At 37.1% G+C, this 16,073-nt stretch overlaps 1 protein-coding gene across 1 annotated transcript; it reads right to left on the bottom strand.

Annotated features, from left to right (window-relative positions):
* Window positions 1-2,249: 2,249 nt before the first annotated feature.
* Window positions 2,250-15,692, bottom strand: prcp (prolylcarboxypeptidase (angiotensinase C)). Its single transcript, XM_057351016.1, has 9 exons — window positions 15,282-15,692; window positions 11,024-11,164; window positions 10,750-10,851; window positions 10,474-10,655; window positions 9,368-9,519; window positions 9,011-9,183; window positions 5,010-5,177; window positions 4,595-4,782; window positions 2,250-3,288 (listed from the first exon to the last, which is right to left on the bottom strand). Exons 1-9 carry the CDS (start codon window positions 15,489-15,491, stop codon window positions 3,084-3,086), a joined length of 1,521 nt encoding a protein of 506 aa, XP_057206999.1. The 5' UTR covers window positions 15,492-15,692; the 3' UTR covers window positions 2,250-3,083.
* Between the last annotated feature and the right edge of the window lie 381 nt (window positions 15,693-16,073).

The following is a 16,073-nucleotide window of genomic DNA, read 5'->3' as shown; positions in this document are numbered from 1 at the left end:
TGTGTAAGATACAACATTTTATGTTTTGTACCTACTGTATAGGTACATATAGGTATAGGTGCTCCAATAGGCGACGGATATTGTACAGTTTTGTACTTTTTCTGAGTGATATAATTGAAACTGGTTGTAGAAAACTGTATATGGGAAAGTCCCCTCCTCATTGTTGAAAGCACTTTATTCTTTGGGTTTGGGTTTATGTGACTACACAGAGTTTCCGGTCGGGGGCCAAAAACATTCTTTACCTATACAGAAATACTTGCAGAAATACTTTTGAAAACATTGCAAATGTGAAAATCACGAAGAGCTTGAAAAAACAACAATTGGTGTGAATCCGTTCAATGACAGATTAGCAGAAATTCAGGAAATTCATTTGAAAATAGTCCTTATATACTGTTTGGTGGCCTTAGTGCTACAAAAATGACACTTGTCACTTTTTAAGTTACTATTAACTTAGTCTCGCTTTCATTGGCCAAAGCCCGCCCAAGAGGCCATATGACTGACAGGTGAAGCAACCAATCACGTTTCATTTTGTGTCGTGTCATGCTTAGAGGCGTGGAAATTTCCCCGCAGTAACAGACCGGTGTACATTCACGAACATGTCAAAAGTTAACAGTAACAACGTTTATGAGTTTATACCGTGATCTTCGCACACTTTTAAGAATTAAGCGTTTAGTCGATCGTGATGAATTCTTATTGCAACCGTTGTAAACACAACAGCTTACTTCTTCGATCAGACGGCTTCGTGTTGTTTCCAGGCGGACCGTTAAAGAACGCGACACGCACGTCTCCCGAAAATCCTGTAAAATTCAACCAATTACAAAAACGACTTCGAACATGCTAACATGTTTCAAAGAACGTGTACGTTATGCATCACACATTCAGCCAAAGGTCCGTGACGTCTGAGACTACTATTTACATTTACATTTACATTTAGTCATTTAGCAGACGCTTTTATCCAAAGCGACTTACAAGTTGGGTAAACAATGAAAGCAATTGGGTCAACATTAGGAAAACAAAAAGCATAAGTGCATTAAAACATGTCTCACAAAGCCTACTACCAACTATCCAAAGCCTACTAGCCTACTATCAACTAGGTTGTGACTATCAACAAAGATTGTGTTTACAATTGACAATAATTGTGATATTAAAAACGTGATGGACATGTTTGTCATTGTGTTAATACTATAATATTGTGAATAATTCAAAATTTGAATAGTTTAAAATTTAGCACTTAGCCACAATGGTTACTGTATATGTTGAGTGTGAGTTATTGGCCAATAAAAATAATGAAATGAAAGATGAATTTGACTAATAACATTCTTTATAAAAACATCAAATATCATGATAATATCATTATCGCGAAATATTTGGCCCACAATAATTATCTGGTGAAAATTTGATATCATGACAGCCCAAGTATTAACTAATCTTAGAGGACAAGACAAAAAATAATGGATTGAGCACTAATAAAAATATAACAGGGCTGTCAGGATATCAGATATTTCACTTCACGATTATTGTGACCTAAAGATTTCATGGTAGCAATATTATCACAATATCGAACAAACAATACTACAACAGTCAACTTCATCTTTCATTTTGTTTATTTTGTGTATTTTTTTTGGGCCAACAAAACACACTTAATATTCGAGTGCAAGGAGTAGAGAGAGAAAGTTTGTAACCATTGTTGCTCTTACGGCAAAACTTTCAACGGGTGCTGGATTATTTCCGATATTATCAAACTGTATGTGTAGAATTAGCATGATATCAGTAATCAAAGTTCTAAGTATCACCGTTATTGTCAATACTGTATATCGTGACCCCCAAAGCCCCCCCATAGGCATTAACAAATTACTACAAAACACTAAAAGGGATTGTTTAATAAACAACAAAGAATAGAAGTCATCATCCATCACTTAACACTCACCCATCCGTTCTTACGACCTTCCCCAGACCCACAAAACATCCCTCTCTGCCCTCTGGCTGTGATATTAATAATAATATTAGCAGGAGGCAGTTCTCCACGGACCAGATAATGTCTAGATACTGCAATTTAGAAAAGCAGGAGCTGCCAGCGAGTGAATGCGGGTCTGAAGAAGTCCTGCAGCTCTGTCTACACGGGGCACAATGTCAGTGTTTTACACCGCATACCTCATGCTAGCTACTTTATTGCTCGGTGTCTGTCTGTGGGTTTTCATTAAATCACACTGGAGTAGAGATAAGGAGAAACAGACTAAGAAATGAGATCATTTCATTCATTCGTGTTTATTGTGTAATGGATTGTTTGATCATGTTTCGTGTTTGGGCACAAACGTCATTTTTTGACAGCGAATCAAATCATGAAGAGAAAAAAAACTCAGATCACTTATTAGGTCCAGCTAATTTCAGTGATTTGAGTTTCATCTGTACAATCTACAGTAAAGACAATATGATGATCATGTTTGCATACTTTTATATACAAGTTTTTTTTTTCAAAAATGATTTTTTTTGTGAATCTGAGACAACATATGGTTTATCATTGACTGCAATAATACTTTTATGAAGGTTTTTTTTTAGGAGTTTTCAGGCCAGGCTCACTGCATGTTTTTTGTTGTATTTTAGGTACATTATTAAAAAAAACATGGCTGATAGAAAATAGTTGTCATTACTATTGCCACACAATTCTTTCCCTGAGCGTTGTTGCTTTTGGTATTTTCTGAATCCTTTCTTTGCTCAATTTAAACAACAAATAACTTACTGTAGATCCAAACAGGTAAAACAAACTTTCAATGTGTAAAATTGCAAAGCCCATCCTTCATTTGCACACTTCATGCACACAAATTAAACACTTTAGAGAAACACTTTAAATGAATTCCCAAAACAGAAATAAAAAAACCCTACCCTCCTGAAAACTTTACAAACCTTGACATTCTTGATTTTGGTTTGAGTACCAGTGCAGCGAGCGATAACTAACTTTGGCACAAAGCAGCCAGCACCTGCTGTGCTGACTTCAACACACACAGTCAATGCGACTGAGATTTTTGGTGTTTCTTAGTCTTTCAAATTTTCCTCAAGTATGTTATAAAAATAACCATTTCAAATGGTCATAGTGTACTTGCTGCCTGTTTGATCCACTTTATAAAGTACTGCACTTCCAGCGCTCGTGTTTTGATGACCGACTCAGGATCGTACTCGTTGTTGTAGCGCAGGTCGAGGTGATGAGCTCCTCCATCAATCATAATGGCAACCAGAGATTCAGAGATACTCTTGGTTACGCCACCACTCATCCATGGGTCAAGATCTCCATTGCTGAAAAATAAAACATCCAGTAAGATTTCAGCAAATATAGCATCTGCACACTAGGGTTGCACGGTGTACTGATGCTACGGTAGCATTGCGATGCTAAAGCTTCAAATGACCCCCGATGCCGCTCTTTATTTTTAACGGTAGTACCGTAAGTAATGTTGCATATGCGCACTAACGTTCATTTGAATTCGTACATCTGCCTTTTTGCTGTGTTTCTCTACTAAATGAAACAGTGTTTTGAACGACTCGGACGAGACAATGATTCAGCGAGTCATTCATCAAGACACTTGCTTCGTTCTTGAATAAATGAGTCGTTTTGAATGAATTGGTTGAATGATTCACTGACTCAGTACAACATTGCCACCACCTACTGAACGTTTTAGTTTACATTTAAAGAAAGCCTACAATTTCCCTTTATAAACATTGCTGTATGAATGAAATTTGTTACGCATTTGAATGTGTTCCCACATGAAAAATGTTCTAGTGTACTTTAGTATTTACTACAGAAAACGTACAAAAATACCTAGACACTAGTGTTTTTGAGTCTTACCATAGTAAATATTAAAGTATACTACAGTATTTGCTACAATTCATCCGATTACTATAGTTAATATTACAAAATATTCTAGTGTAGAGTATAATACAGTACTATAGTAAATACAAATTGTTTCATTTGGATCTGTGTATTAAAGAAATTTGATTCATTTTGTAGATTTCAATTGCGAAGATGGCACAGCACTTGGTATCGTGATACTTTCCCCGGTATAATAGGGCTGTCAAATGATTAATCGCATCCAGAATAAAAGTTTGTGTTTACATAATATACAGTATGTCTGTGTACTGTGCATATTCATTTTGTATTTATAAACACAAAAACATACACATACATGTCTATATATTTAGGAAATATTTAAATGTATTTATTTACATTTACAAATAATTGAAATTCTATGTCAACATTTATTATTTGTTATATTTTTCTTAAATATATGCATTTATGTGTATGTGTTCATAAACACAAATTAATATGCACAGTACACCAACATACAGTATATTACGAAAACACAAAACTTTAATTCTGGATGCGATTAATCACGATTAATCGTTTGACAGCCCTATTTTTATGGTACCGTGACAATACTGTACACCAACCGAAATAGTGAGGAAGTTAACCGGAAGTTAAGTTTGGTTCATTGTGGAACCGAAAATGGTTCTTCTATGGCATCGCTGTGAAAAACCTTTAAAGCACCTTTATATTTTAGACTGTGTGGCCTAAATAGTTGTAAATTGTCATCATGTACAATTCTACCTGAAGATGATGTTGCTGTGAGCACTTATGTTCCTTCCACCATATACAATTTTGGCCCAGTCTTTTCGTGGACGCACTCCAAACTGGGCGAAACACTCATCGGAGAAGGCTTGAAAGTTCCACGGCTGTGGCTCGAACATGTCATTTATACCATCTGTACACATCGGCATCACCATCTCTGTACAGGACTGCACAATACAAGAAAACATCATGTGACACTTGAGTTGTCAAATAAACATCATTCAACACAATGAAGCTAATTCGGCAGAGAGCCTTTAACTTCTTCACTTCACAACTGTTGCCCATTTACAACAAACCTGAAGTTTATAGTTCAAAAGTACTAAAGGTATTGGCATACATTGGTATTTAGTACACACTGTCAACATTATTTAAAAATCAATGTGTGAATATCTACCTGGTAGAACCACCCCAGGATGCCCAGATTCCCAGTGGCAGTCTGTGAGGTGTTGAGACAGAGCGCATCTCCCGAGTAATTGTAGTAAACTCTTACGGCCTGAGAGATGCCGTGCAGCAGCTGTTTGTCTGATACGCCAGTATCAAACCGAAGATGTGTGCAGACCTCCTGAGAATCACCACCCCAAAAAGAAACTTTCAGAAACAACACTTAAGAGTAAAGTAACAATCCGAGAAGAAAGGAATACGTGCTATAGTCCTATAGATTACAGCTGCTTTGTGTTCAAAGAGATGACATGTTTTACTGCACAAGAAAGACACAAATTACATTGATTTATTTGTCTACAAGAATGCTCCATATGTTCCAGGTCACATTAGAGAATGTACATAAAGATTGTGCTGTGAAAAGATCTTGCTGTGCTTTATGTGTGGCATCATCTGATTTGCATGTGAAATTGAGTGGAAAGGAATTCCACTAGAGCGGGATTTATCACCGACAAGCTGGAACAAAAGAGAAAAACATTCGGAAGACAAAGAAGCCTTGAAAAACACATCAAGGTATTAGGGCTGTGCAAAAATATCGATACATATAACTATCGATATTTTTTTTTAAATCATGTCATATACATACGGCCAAAAGTAAGTGGAAGCGAGCATGGCGAAAACTATAAGAACGCTTGGAGCTCTCAGAGCTGATGTGTGGGTGTGCTCTGGTTTTCAAAATAAGTCTTGGAGTAATGAGTTATATAAAATAATGCTATTTGAAGGCTTCACAAGTCATGACACAAGTCACTTGGCTACTGCAGTGCATTAGACAAAAAGTTTATTAAGAAAAGTAACAATGACATTTATTGTACGTTCACAGATGTGACACCAGCACATTTACAGCACGGATGAACCAGGGGTTTTATACTGCCCATGTTCAGTGTTTTAACTGTAATGCACCACAACAGCCAAGTGACTTGCGTGAGCCACCTTATTCCCCTGTGCTACCCACTTGAGGGGAGCAATCCACAGTTTGAGAACCCAAACCTCTGATCTAAAGGTCCATGCATCGCACATCATGGCCACTCTGCAGAGGTAAGGGATGTTTTTACACTTATCCTTACAGAAAAAAGCATGTTGTATTTCTAGCTCTACTTTTTACATTTTCTATTTAAAGTATTGCAATATATCGCAAATGTGTATCGTATCGAAATACATAGCAATATATTGTATCGTGACCCATCTATCGTGAAATGTATCGTATCGGGAGGAACTCGCCAATACACAGCCCTACAAGGTATGCAGATATGTGCAAAAATCAGCTCACGTCGAATGAAAAATGACTTAGTCAGGTTGTGCTGTTGTATCATGGTTTCAACCGCAGTTAACAAAACCTTGACGATTTTGTAAAAAAAAACTGTTGTGGACAAAAAAAACCTTAGTGTTCCAATGGGTAATGACTGCATTTCAATAAATTAATGGACAATATGCATATATTCCTCAAAGCGTTAGTTTCGTTTGCAGCAAATACAGTAACACAATACACATACCCTGACTAGGGTCTATTAACTTCAGTAATAAAAACAAAGTCTGTTAACCAAACAATAAAAACATACGCTATGAAAGTACAATAAATACGAACTACCCGGATAGCACATCTGCAAGATGTCTGCTAAAGATCTGGAAAACGTCGGCACCAATAGCCTTGTGGTTTGTGCGCCGACATATAGCGCTAGTAATCTCGCGGCGACCCGAGTTTGATTCCCGTCTCGTGTGGTCCTTTGCCGATCCTGCTCCCCTGTATCTTTACTGTCACCTCTCCACTGTCCTATCTTAATAAAAACAAGATCTGGAAAACATCTGTTGTGTAAACATCGGATAAACGTCATAGAAAAGTCAGTTTTACATACATTTTACATCATAGACATCTTACAGAGATCTTCTAGATGTCTATATGCCATCTGACAGGAGACATCTAAGGACACGTAATGTAGATGAGCAAACAATAAAAAATACGTCTTACAGATGTAAATGCAGACAGATGTACAGTATGTGTGCTATCAGGGTAGTAAAATGAACAAAAACGGTTTTAGCAGTGCTAGCTTAAATTTCCATAGTATTTTCACAAAGTCATTTTTTGGTCTTTATAGATTTTTATTGGATAGGACAGTTAAAAATTACAGGAAATCATATGGGCGAAAAAGTCGGGAAAGGACTATGAGCCGTGACTCAAACTTGGGTTGCTTAAAGCACTATTGCGCAATATGTTGACGCACAGCCGTTTTACTTCTGAAATTTTGCATCTTCTGCCATCCATACCCAGTTCTTGTCTTCAAGTCAACTACTATCAAGGAACAGTTCGCAGAAAGTCTTGATAAGCAAGTTTATTAAAGTTTATTAAACTGCTAACAGCTGCCTGAAAAAATTGAAACATCTGCGAAAGTGACGTTTCAGTGCAAACAAGCGACTTTTTAAAAATCTTTTTAAACATTTAAAAATGCAAACAACGTGATTTATCTGGATTCATTCAAATGTGACCTCAGACAGAAGCAGTGAGAGAAATCCATGAGATGCATTTGATTTCGTGCGATGGTGTTGCTAAGGTTTTCGCCTGAGAAGGTTTTCCGTGCATGAGATGAGCTACATGCATGTCCGAGCAGAAATGTGTACTATGACAAAATCCCCACGGGCTGTCCAAAGCACCTCTACTTTTCAGATGGGATTAAGCTTACACATTCATCTCCGGCAACAGATTTCCCACTCCTAAGCTTTCAATACCCCCTTCTCCCAGTCACTCACATAATCACATTAGCTTTGTCATTAAAAAGCCTCCTCTTTGCACCCGCTGCCTAAACTGCTTTAGCCACCCATAGGGGTTGCATACATTATCAGATGTGAGGGGGGAAGAAAACTACGCAAGAGTAAACAAACGGAACTTTTGTATTGTCTACACAGTCTGCAGATTCACATTCATAACACGTTTTTTTGACAGAGCAAGTATAAAAGATGATATACTTGAAAGCTCTTAAATAACAAGCTTTTTGTTTAAAGGTCCAATGTGTGATAGGAGGAACTACTGACAGAAATGCAATATAATATACATAACTATGTCTTCAGAGGTGTATAAAGACCTTACATAAAGAAGTGTGATGTTTTTATTACCTTAGAATGAGCTATTTCTATCTACATACACCACGGGTCCCCTTACATGGAATTCACCATGTTGTTTCTACAGTAGCCCTAAACGGACAAACTGCTCCACAGAGCGCGTTTCCTAAATACGTTATCTCCTTCAGTAAAGAAGCAAAAACGTGCCAACATGTTTGTCCTGTGTGTTGCCGTAGTGCTTCGAAAGTGAGGGGTGGAGTGAGCTGTTGGTTGCAATTCGCAACATCACCACTAGATGCCGCTAAAATCTCCACATTAAGAGTGAAGGAATCGTCCTAAAATGAACTATTAAAAAGAACTATAAGTGCATAATACAGTATATACTGTATTTCATAAAACAGATGTTTTCATAAGTCAAACAAACATGTTTATGTCCACCCACTCTCTGACCGGCACTGAACAAAAGCTTAATAGTCAGGGTGACATGACAACAAACCTTTATGAATATTAATGAAGGTGTTTGCATTCTGATGCTAATAAGTACAACAACTCACTTTAAGTGTGATCAGAGGTGAGTCGATATTAATGAGGAAATCATCTGAGCAACAAAAATAAACAGATGAAGTAGCATTAAAATTCTGCTGATAAAGTCAAATTGTATTGTTAATGACGTTTGATTTGTTTATGACAACTTGATCAATTAGGAGCACAATAGCTCCTTTTGTGCATTAGACAAACATCTAGACAAACATCTTTGTTGTATTTCAAGAACTAATTTTTGAAATACATTAAAGTACAATGTACATACCATGTATATGTGAAAATACAATGGTATTTTGGTCATGTACCATCACTGTACCATGGTTTAGTAGTTTTTGCAAGGTATATCATTGTTTAAGTATGTTGTACCTTGACAGGCCAGCGTGGGAGTGGCTGGAGGAAGTCGGCTTCATACGGATAGTCCACCATGGCTAAATTCACCCATGTTTCCTGAAGCCACGCCTTGAATCCGTATACGTCCTCTAGACTCTTTAAAGGAGAACACAGTGCAAACTCCTGAGACAGCCACTGTAGTCCTTCACCTGCACGAGAACAACAAATCGATGATTTTGTAACACCAAAATTAAGTTTGTGTTAAAACACAATTTTTGTTAAAACAACTAGATGCTCATGGTGGGACACTTTAAAGCAGCAGTGCAAGATGCAACACGACACAAGTAATACAGGAATCTGGGGACAAGCAGCACAGACATTACATTCACTAACCTGTTGCTGAGATGCCGTCAACAGCTTTCCAAGACCTCCCGATGTTACTGCTGCAGTTGACGCCACCGCTGGTGAAGTCACGAGTGACCACTTGGTAAAAACCTCCACAGGGCACGATGAACTGCCAGATGGGTGCAGATGAAGCAAGAGCACTGAAAGACCACAGAGAAATAAGGCAACGGTCAAAGATGTGAGCATGTGTGTAAACAAAGACTAACAATTGAGAAATCTTTCACACAAAACACATGCTGTGAGAATGGCCACTAAATGTGCAGATGACTGATTAATAATCTGAATAATCAATTGATATAGCAGCTAATTAGAAATATAATTGACTGTATAAAATTTAATCGAATGTCAGTGCTAATTTAGATTTTATACTACTATAATTGATGCTTATGTATCATTGAAATACTGTTCATGTCGTATTTACATATAAAGCAACTACACTATGTTGTGTCTTTCTACTTTCTACTGCAACCTTCAACCAATCAAATTAAACATTTAAAAAACCACATTCGTAGATACAAGTAATATTAGGGCCTGCCCAAAAATTTAAATTCTCTCATAATTTTCTCCGCCTGCGTTCCCATATTAACACACTATCGTTTATAACTTAAGGAACGCATATTTGATTTTAAACATTTTAGATTAAAGGGATAGTTCACCCAGAAATTAAAATTCTGTCATCATTTACTCACCCTCGCGTTATTTCATACCTGTATAAATTCGTTCTGATGAAAACAGAGAAAGATATTTGGAAGAATGTTAGCCATTTTCCGTTCTGGAACATCACATGACTACCATAGTAGGAAAAATGAAATGGTAGTCAAAGGTGCCCCAAAACTGTTTGTTTTCCGAAATTCTATAAAATATCTCATTTTGTGTTTAACAGAACAAAAAATATACAATATTTTTTTTCAACTAAGGTAGTCGATGATGTCACAGTGACAGTATAATTATTATATTTATAATGAATAAAAATGGTTTCTGTTCAGCTGAAAAAAGATCCAGTAGATCTGGAATGGCATGAATGAGATCAAAATATGAGCGAATTGTCATTTTTGGGTAAACTATTCCTTTAATGCACACATATAAATCCTCACCCTATGACAGCACTGGGATACTTCATCCTCAACCAGGCGGCCAGCATCCCTCCATAAGAGCCGCCGATGGCAATGACTGGACTTTTCTGAGCTCCAGGAATGTTTCCTTTCAGAGCTTTGATTAAAACCGCAAAGTCAGCTAAAGCCTGTTCTGAGGTCAGGTAGTTCAGATACTTTGCATTCTGAAGGAAAGAAACAACAACCACATAAAGAAGGTTAGTTCTTTTGTTAGCTACGACACACGTTTGCTCTTTGTGAGCAGCGGTCGGGGCTTACGCTGTAAGACTCCTCTCCGAATGGCATGGACTCTCCGTAGTAGCGATGTTCGGCAAAAACCAGCATGGCTCCCAGCTCCTCGGCTACATCCCACATAAAACCCTTGAAAAAAAACAGAGATAGAGAAATTCAGCTTTAGTGCATTGTATTTAATGGATTTATAAAATTGGATTTATTCTGGATGGTCACTTTTCAGTTGTATATTTAGCCACATACTGTACTTCACTCTTTCTTCATATAAAAGCGACATTTATAGTAGGAATGGAATATTTACAGTGTTGTTACAGAACCAGGCGATGTCTCCCTCATTGCCGGTGTAAAATAGGATTGGACCTCCTTCTTTGTGCCAATGCTGATCATTGAGAAGGTACCTCTGCTTGAATGTGCCATTCTCCAAAAACCCAAAATGGTCGATCTGTAATGAAATCAATAACGAAAACAATTGTTATTTTTAATAAGTCTACATGCAATCTGTGACAAAAAAAAAACAGTTCAGGCCAAGGGATATCCAAGATGGCCGTAACTGGTCCGACATGAAAGAGGACAGGGCCTCTCCGGCTCAGTACAGTAATAACGCTTCACTGTCTTTATTCCCGGGTGTTCTCGGGAATCTTCTGGCCCTGAGCCACCACGTATTGTTGAGTGTAAACCTCAACGCAGGACGGAGGGATAATTAGGCTCAATTTGTATTAAAATCTAGTGCCAGCGTCAGGGATGCCACATTAGTTCCGGTTTCAGCCGAACTGTGATATCCATTCAGTCAGTCCAAGGTTTGTCCACTGTCCTCCATTTCCATAAACTCTCCAAGTTTGAGGGAAGGAGTAAAAAAAAATTCTTCCCAGAGCTGCGATGCTGTTTTCCCTCTTGAATCCCACCCAACACTTAATAAAGAATGTTCTCTCCAGTGTTTTGTTTTGTTGTAAATACCCTCTTTCTCCTTCACGCTGGCCACAAAAGAGGCAGAAATTTTATGAGCCAGTGACAGCGAAAGGACTCCGAGTGCTCACAGCTACATTCATTCAACAGCAGTTAGATGCTGGCTGCGGGTCAAATGAGTGTCAGATATATTCACATGCTTTAGTGAGTTATTTTGTGGGGGCAGTTATGTTTAAACGCTTGAGTTTTATTTTTATTTTATTTTTTAAGTATTTTAAGGCGATTTTTGCTTTCTGTGTGTGTTTTTTTTATAATTTAAACAATAGCTTGTGAAACTATTCTTGGTGGATGAAACTTTTACTCTAAATATTACAAAAATGCAGCTTACAGTATTTTTTAACTGTACTTTTTATACTGGGGCATTACTGGAGTATTATACGGTTTTATTAAGCACTATTAATATTATAAAAAATATATATATTATGCCTTCAAATTATAAAATATACTGTGAGAAAGTATATATATATGTTTTTATATACTCATTTTGTGAATAATTACATTTTAAAATACATCGCAAACATTTTGTTATAAGCTTTAAAAGGACCATTATAGTCTCAAGTATTAAACACAATCTCATAAATTCCAAACAAATACAAGGATTTTAGCTTCAGTTCAGTGTACTTTGGACCATAACACCGCAGTGGTTCAGTAATGCAAAACTGTGCAGCTCCACCTTCTGGTTGTTTTAAATTCTCTGGCACACACACCCCTGCTGAAAAAACAACAGAAGGCCAATAGAAACTACAGTGTGTTTTGGGCATTATTCCAAAAGGAATAATCTGCCAGATAACACCCCGCAACAGAATCCATCACATACCACACCATTAGTTTCCATTAAATAGATTCTCATAAAATTCTCATAACCACTAATAAAACCACTAAAACATTAAATTTTTTATTGTGTTTTGGGCAGGCTTCTATAGTTTTTTTCAGAAGGGATTAGTCATTTTAGTGTCTTAATTATAACATTTTTTTGCTAAGAGAACCAACATATTAGAATGGAGAATTAGGTTGTTACCAAGTCACAAGACATCGGTCTACAACCAGTTTCTATGTAAAAATGTGGAAGTCAAGGTGTCACATGACTCTTTTGTAACCTATTTTATCATATCGTCTACCAACCAAGAGAACAATAAAACCATAGTAGCACATATTCAAGCAAGAGTCAAATATAGATTTGAACTAAAACTGGCACAACTTGTCATGTGTTATAAACGTTACACATTTTATATTAAAAGGATAGATAAAAATGCCACAAAAATGAAACGTCAGTCTTTATTTATTCACCATCTTGTCATTAAAAATCTGTATATGGCTCTTTCTTCTTTGCAACAAAAAAGAAGATATTTTGAGAAATGTTCATAGAATGGAAGTCAATGGGGGCCAATGTTGTTTGGTTATCAACATTCTTCAAAATATCTTCTTTTGTGTTACGCCGAAGAAAGTCATCTTAATTTTATTAAAGAAAATATTAAGTAAGGGATAATCCACGGCTAGCCGTGCATTAAAGGATTTTAATGCACGACGTGGAAGCGAAGAACCACCTGACGCGAAGTGCATTAAAATCCTTTAATGCACGGCTAGCCGTGGATTATCCCACTTATACCATGGTTATTTGCCAAGTTAAAGCTTTTATTGATGTTTACAGTGTCATTTTAGATCAAACAGGTGAATATGTTATTTTGTCAGTTAATTTTAAATGTAATCAAACTGACTGGAGCTACCCGTGCGTTAAAGGCTTTTAATGCACACCTTCCAGCCAATCAGAATCCAGTATTCAAACAGACCATGGTATAATGCATAATAATTCACCACAAAAGCTAGCATATCTTGCACTATGTATAACCATGCTAGTTTAAAGGAACCGTTCACCCAAAAATAAAACAATTCTGTCATTATTCGCTCACCCTCAAATTGTTTCAAAATTGTATAAAATTCTATGTTCTATTAAACACAAAATAAGATACGTTGAAGAATGTGGGAAACGTAACATTTCTGGGGCACCACTGTAGCATAGTATTTTTTCCCTACTATGGAAGTCTATAGTGCCCCAGAACTGTTTGGTTACAAACATTCTTCCAAATATCTTTCTCTGTGTTCAGCAGAACCACGGAATTTACACAGGTTTGGAACGACTTGAGGGTGAGTGCATGATGACCGAATTTTCATTATTGGGTGAACTATCCCTTTAAGTTAAAAACATGTGATGAGACCCAAAACAAACAGCACTCAGAGTCAGAACAGACCCACCTATAATAATGACAACAAAATTTGATTAAAAAAAATGTTCTCATGCACCGCAAAAGAGCTAGAGGATGGTTCAAGCTAAATCAACCACAGATGATATATAAACACAGGACAACATTTCACCTCCTGTCTATTTTGTTCTTATATTCTTTGCATTAGCTTTTAACAGCCCTGTCTGCTCTACTACTATACAACTAACGGCACTAGAGGCACACAAACTGCTGACAAGAGCAAAACCAAGACAATAAAGAGCAAGAAGTCAGGAAATGGCCTTATCATCCTGAGGGCTCAGAGGATGAAACAATGGCCTTCACTTCAGTCTGTACAGGTCAAGCAGTAATTAGACTCACAGTAAGTCCTAACAGGCTTGTTTTTGTCTAAAGTGAGACGCAGGGCTTTTCCGGTGTCTGCCTTTCACACGGACATCACGTGAAACATTCATTTCCAGGCCGTTTCATCAGGCTGAGCGTGAGATTAAATATTTCTGAGATGTAAATTATTAAACAACTGAAGGCACCGTACCACAGACAGCATTTCATTTCAATAATTACACAAATGCAAAATGCAAATCACTTGAAGAAAGCACTGCAAGTGTGATTTTTAGGAATTGAAACAAGCACACTCCAACAAAAATAAAGGGACTTTTACAATTTCACTTTCAGCTGAACGAAAATCCCTTCTGGCAGAACGCCAGCATCAAATGATACGTCTCTGCAGGCAGGACCAAGCCTAGAAATCTGGTTGTGCCATTGGGGGCTGAAAGGAAAAGGAAATTTCCTGTAGACACAATACAGCGCAGAGAATATCCACACATAAAATAAAGGAAATCCTTACAGGAAGATGAGTAGTAAGTTAATGAGCAGACCTGGTAAGACTATAAAGATAAAACCGCTGTGAGCTGCAAAATAACACAGTGATAACAATATGATGGATCACAAGTTTTATATTGTCCTTACTTGCTTACATTGACAATAATGGTTGATGCTGCGCTAAATCTGGAAATGCTTTAAAAATATATGATTATATATATATAAAGATATGATTATAAGTTATAATCAGTAGTAATATTTTCCAAAAGAAAAAAAACATTAAGGTAATATATGTATTATAACATTGGCTTACAACTTCAATGAGACATTTATAATGACATTTAACTTTATTAGATAACCACTGAACAGAAAATAAACAGAAAAGTTTGATTGCATTAGTTACTGCACTGTATGTTCTTTTTTTCAATGTACTCCAACTTTCTCACTTAATATGCATACAATGTTGGTCAGTCGTCCAGTAAATAAGCCTTTTTGTTTCACATGCAGTTAGGAAAAGCAATGAAATAATGAAAAACGTACCTGCTGATCAAAGTAGAAAGTTCTGTATGAGAGAGAACGGTGATCAGACGAGATTTTGATCGTGTGTCTGCCTAAGAGCTGTGGTTTGAGAGCCAGTGCATGACAGCTGATGATGAAGAAGATGGAGATGAAGAAAACAGCAGTGCAGGACAGTCTCATGGTTGAGCTGAGTGAATCACTGGACTGTCCATGTGAAAACATCACACCCATGGCTTATTTGCATAAGCGGAAAAAGGAAGCGAGCTGTCAAATGACTTGCATCTGTGGATGATTCATGACGCGAGACGTGCAACTTTTTAGACAATTACAGTGTAACAGACACCGTGGCCGTACGTTTTCGTACTCAAACTACTTTCAAGGCGATTATCCTTCGGTTACCATGACAAATGGGCTCACCATATGTGTACAGTGATTTAAAGTGTCTTTTGTTTCTGCGTGTTTGAGTAAAGTGTAGTTTAACAGGTTTAACAACAAAACGTGCTTCCGTATCGTAAGCACGTGAGCAGCGCAGGGGCTTATGGGTGTTGTAGTTTTTCTGTTTCCACAGCCATGTCAAATAGCTGCTACTGTAAAATCCTATCTTCATCGAACGCACGCGCCTAGCCCGAAGTTAACTTCCGCTCTCGGTCTGGCTAGTGGCTATTTATAATAATAATAATAATTTATAAAATATTTCATTGTATATGAAATTAAATGAAAACGACAAAGTTATTGATCCTTTGCAGAGGTCTAACGGAAGTTACGTTAGGCCAACAGTAGCCTATGTTGTTGCCGCTGAAACCGTCTATAATT

The sequence above is a fragment of the Triplophysa rosa genome, linkage group LG14 (genome assembly GCF_024868665.1).
Source record: "Triplophysa rosa linkage group LG14, Trosa_1v2, whole genome shotgun sequence".
NCBI lineage: Eukaryota > Metazoa > Chordata > Actinopteri > Cypriniformes > Nemacheilidae > Triplophysa > Triplophysa rosa.
Note: the sequence above shows the minus strand (reverse complement) of the source record. Positions and strands in the feature narration are given on the sequence as shown.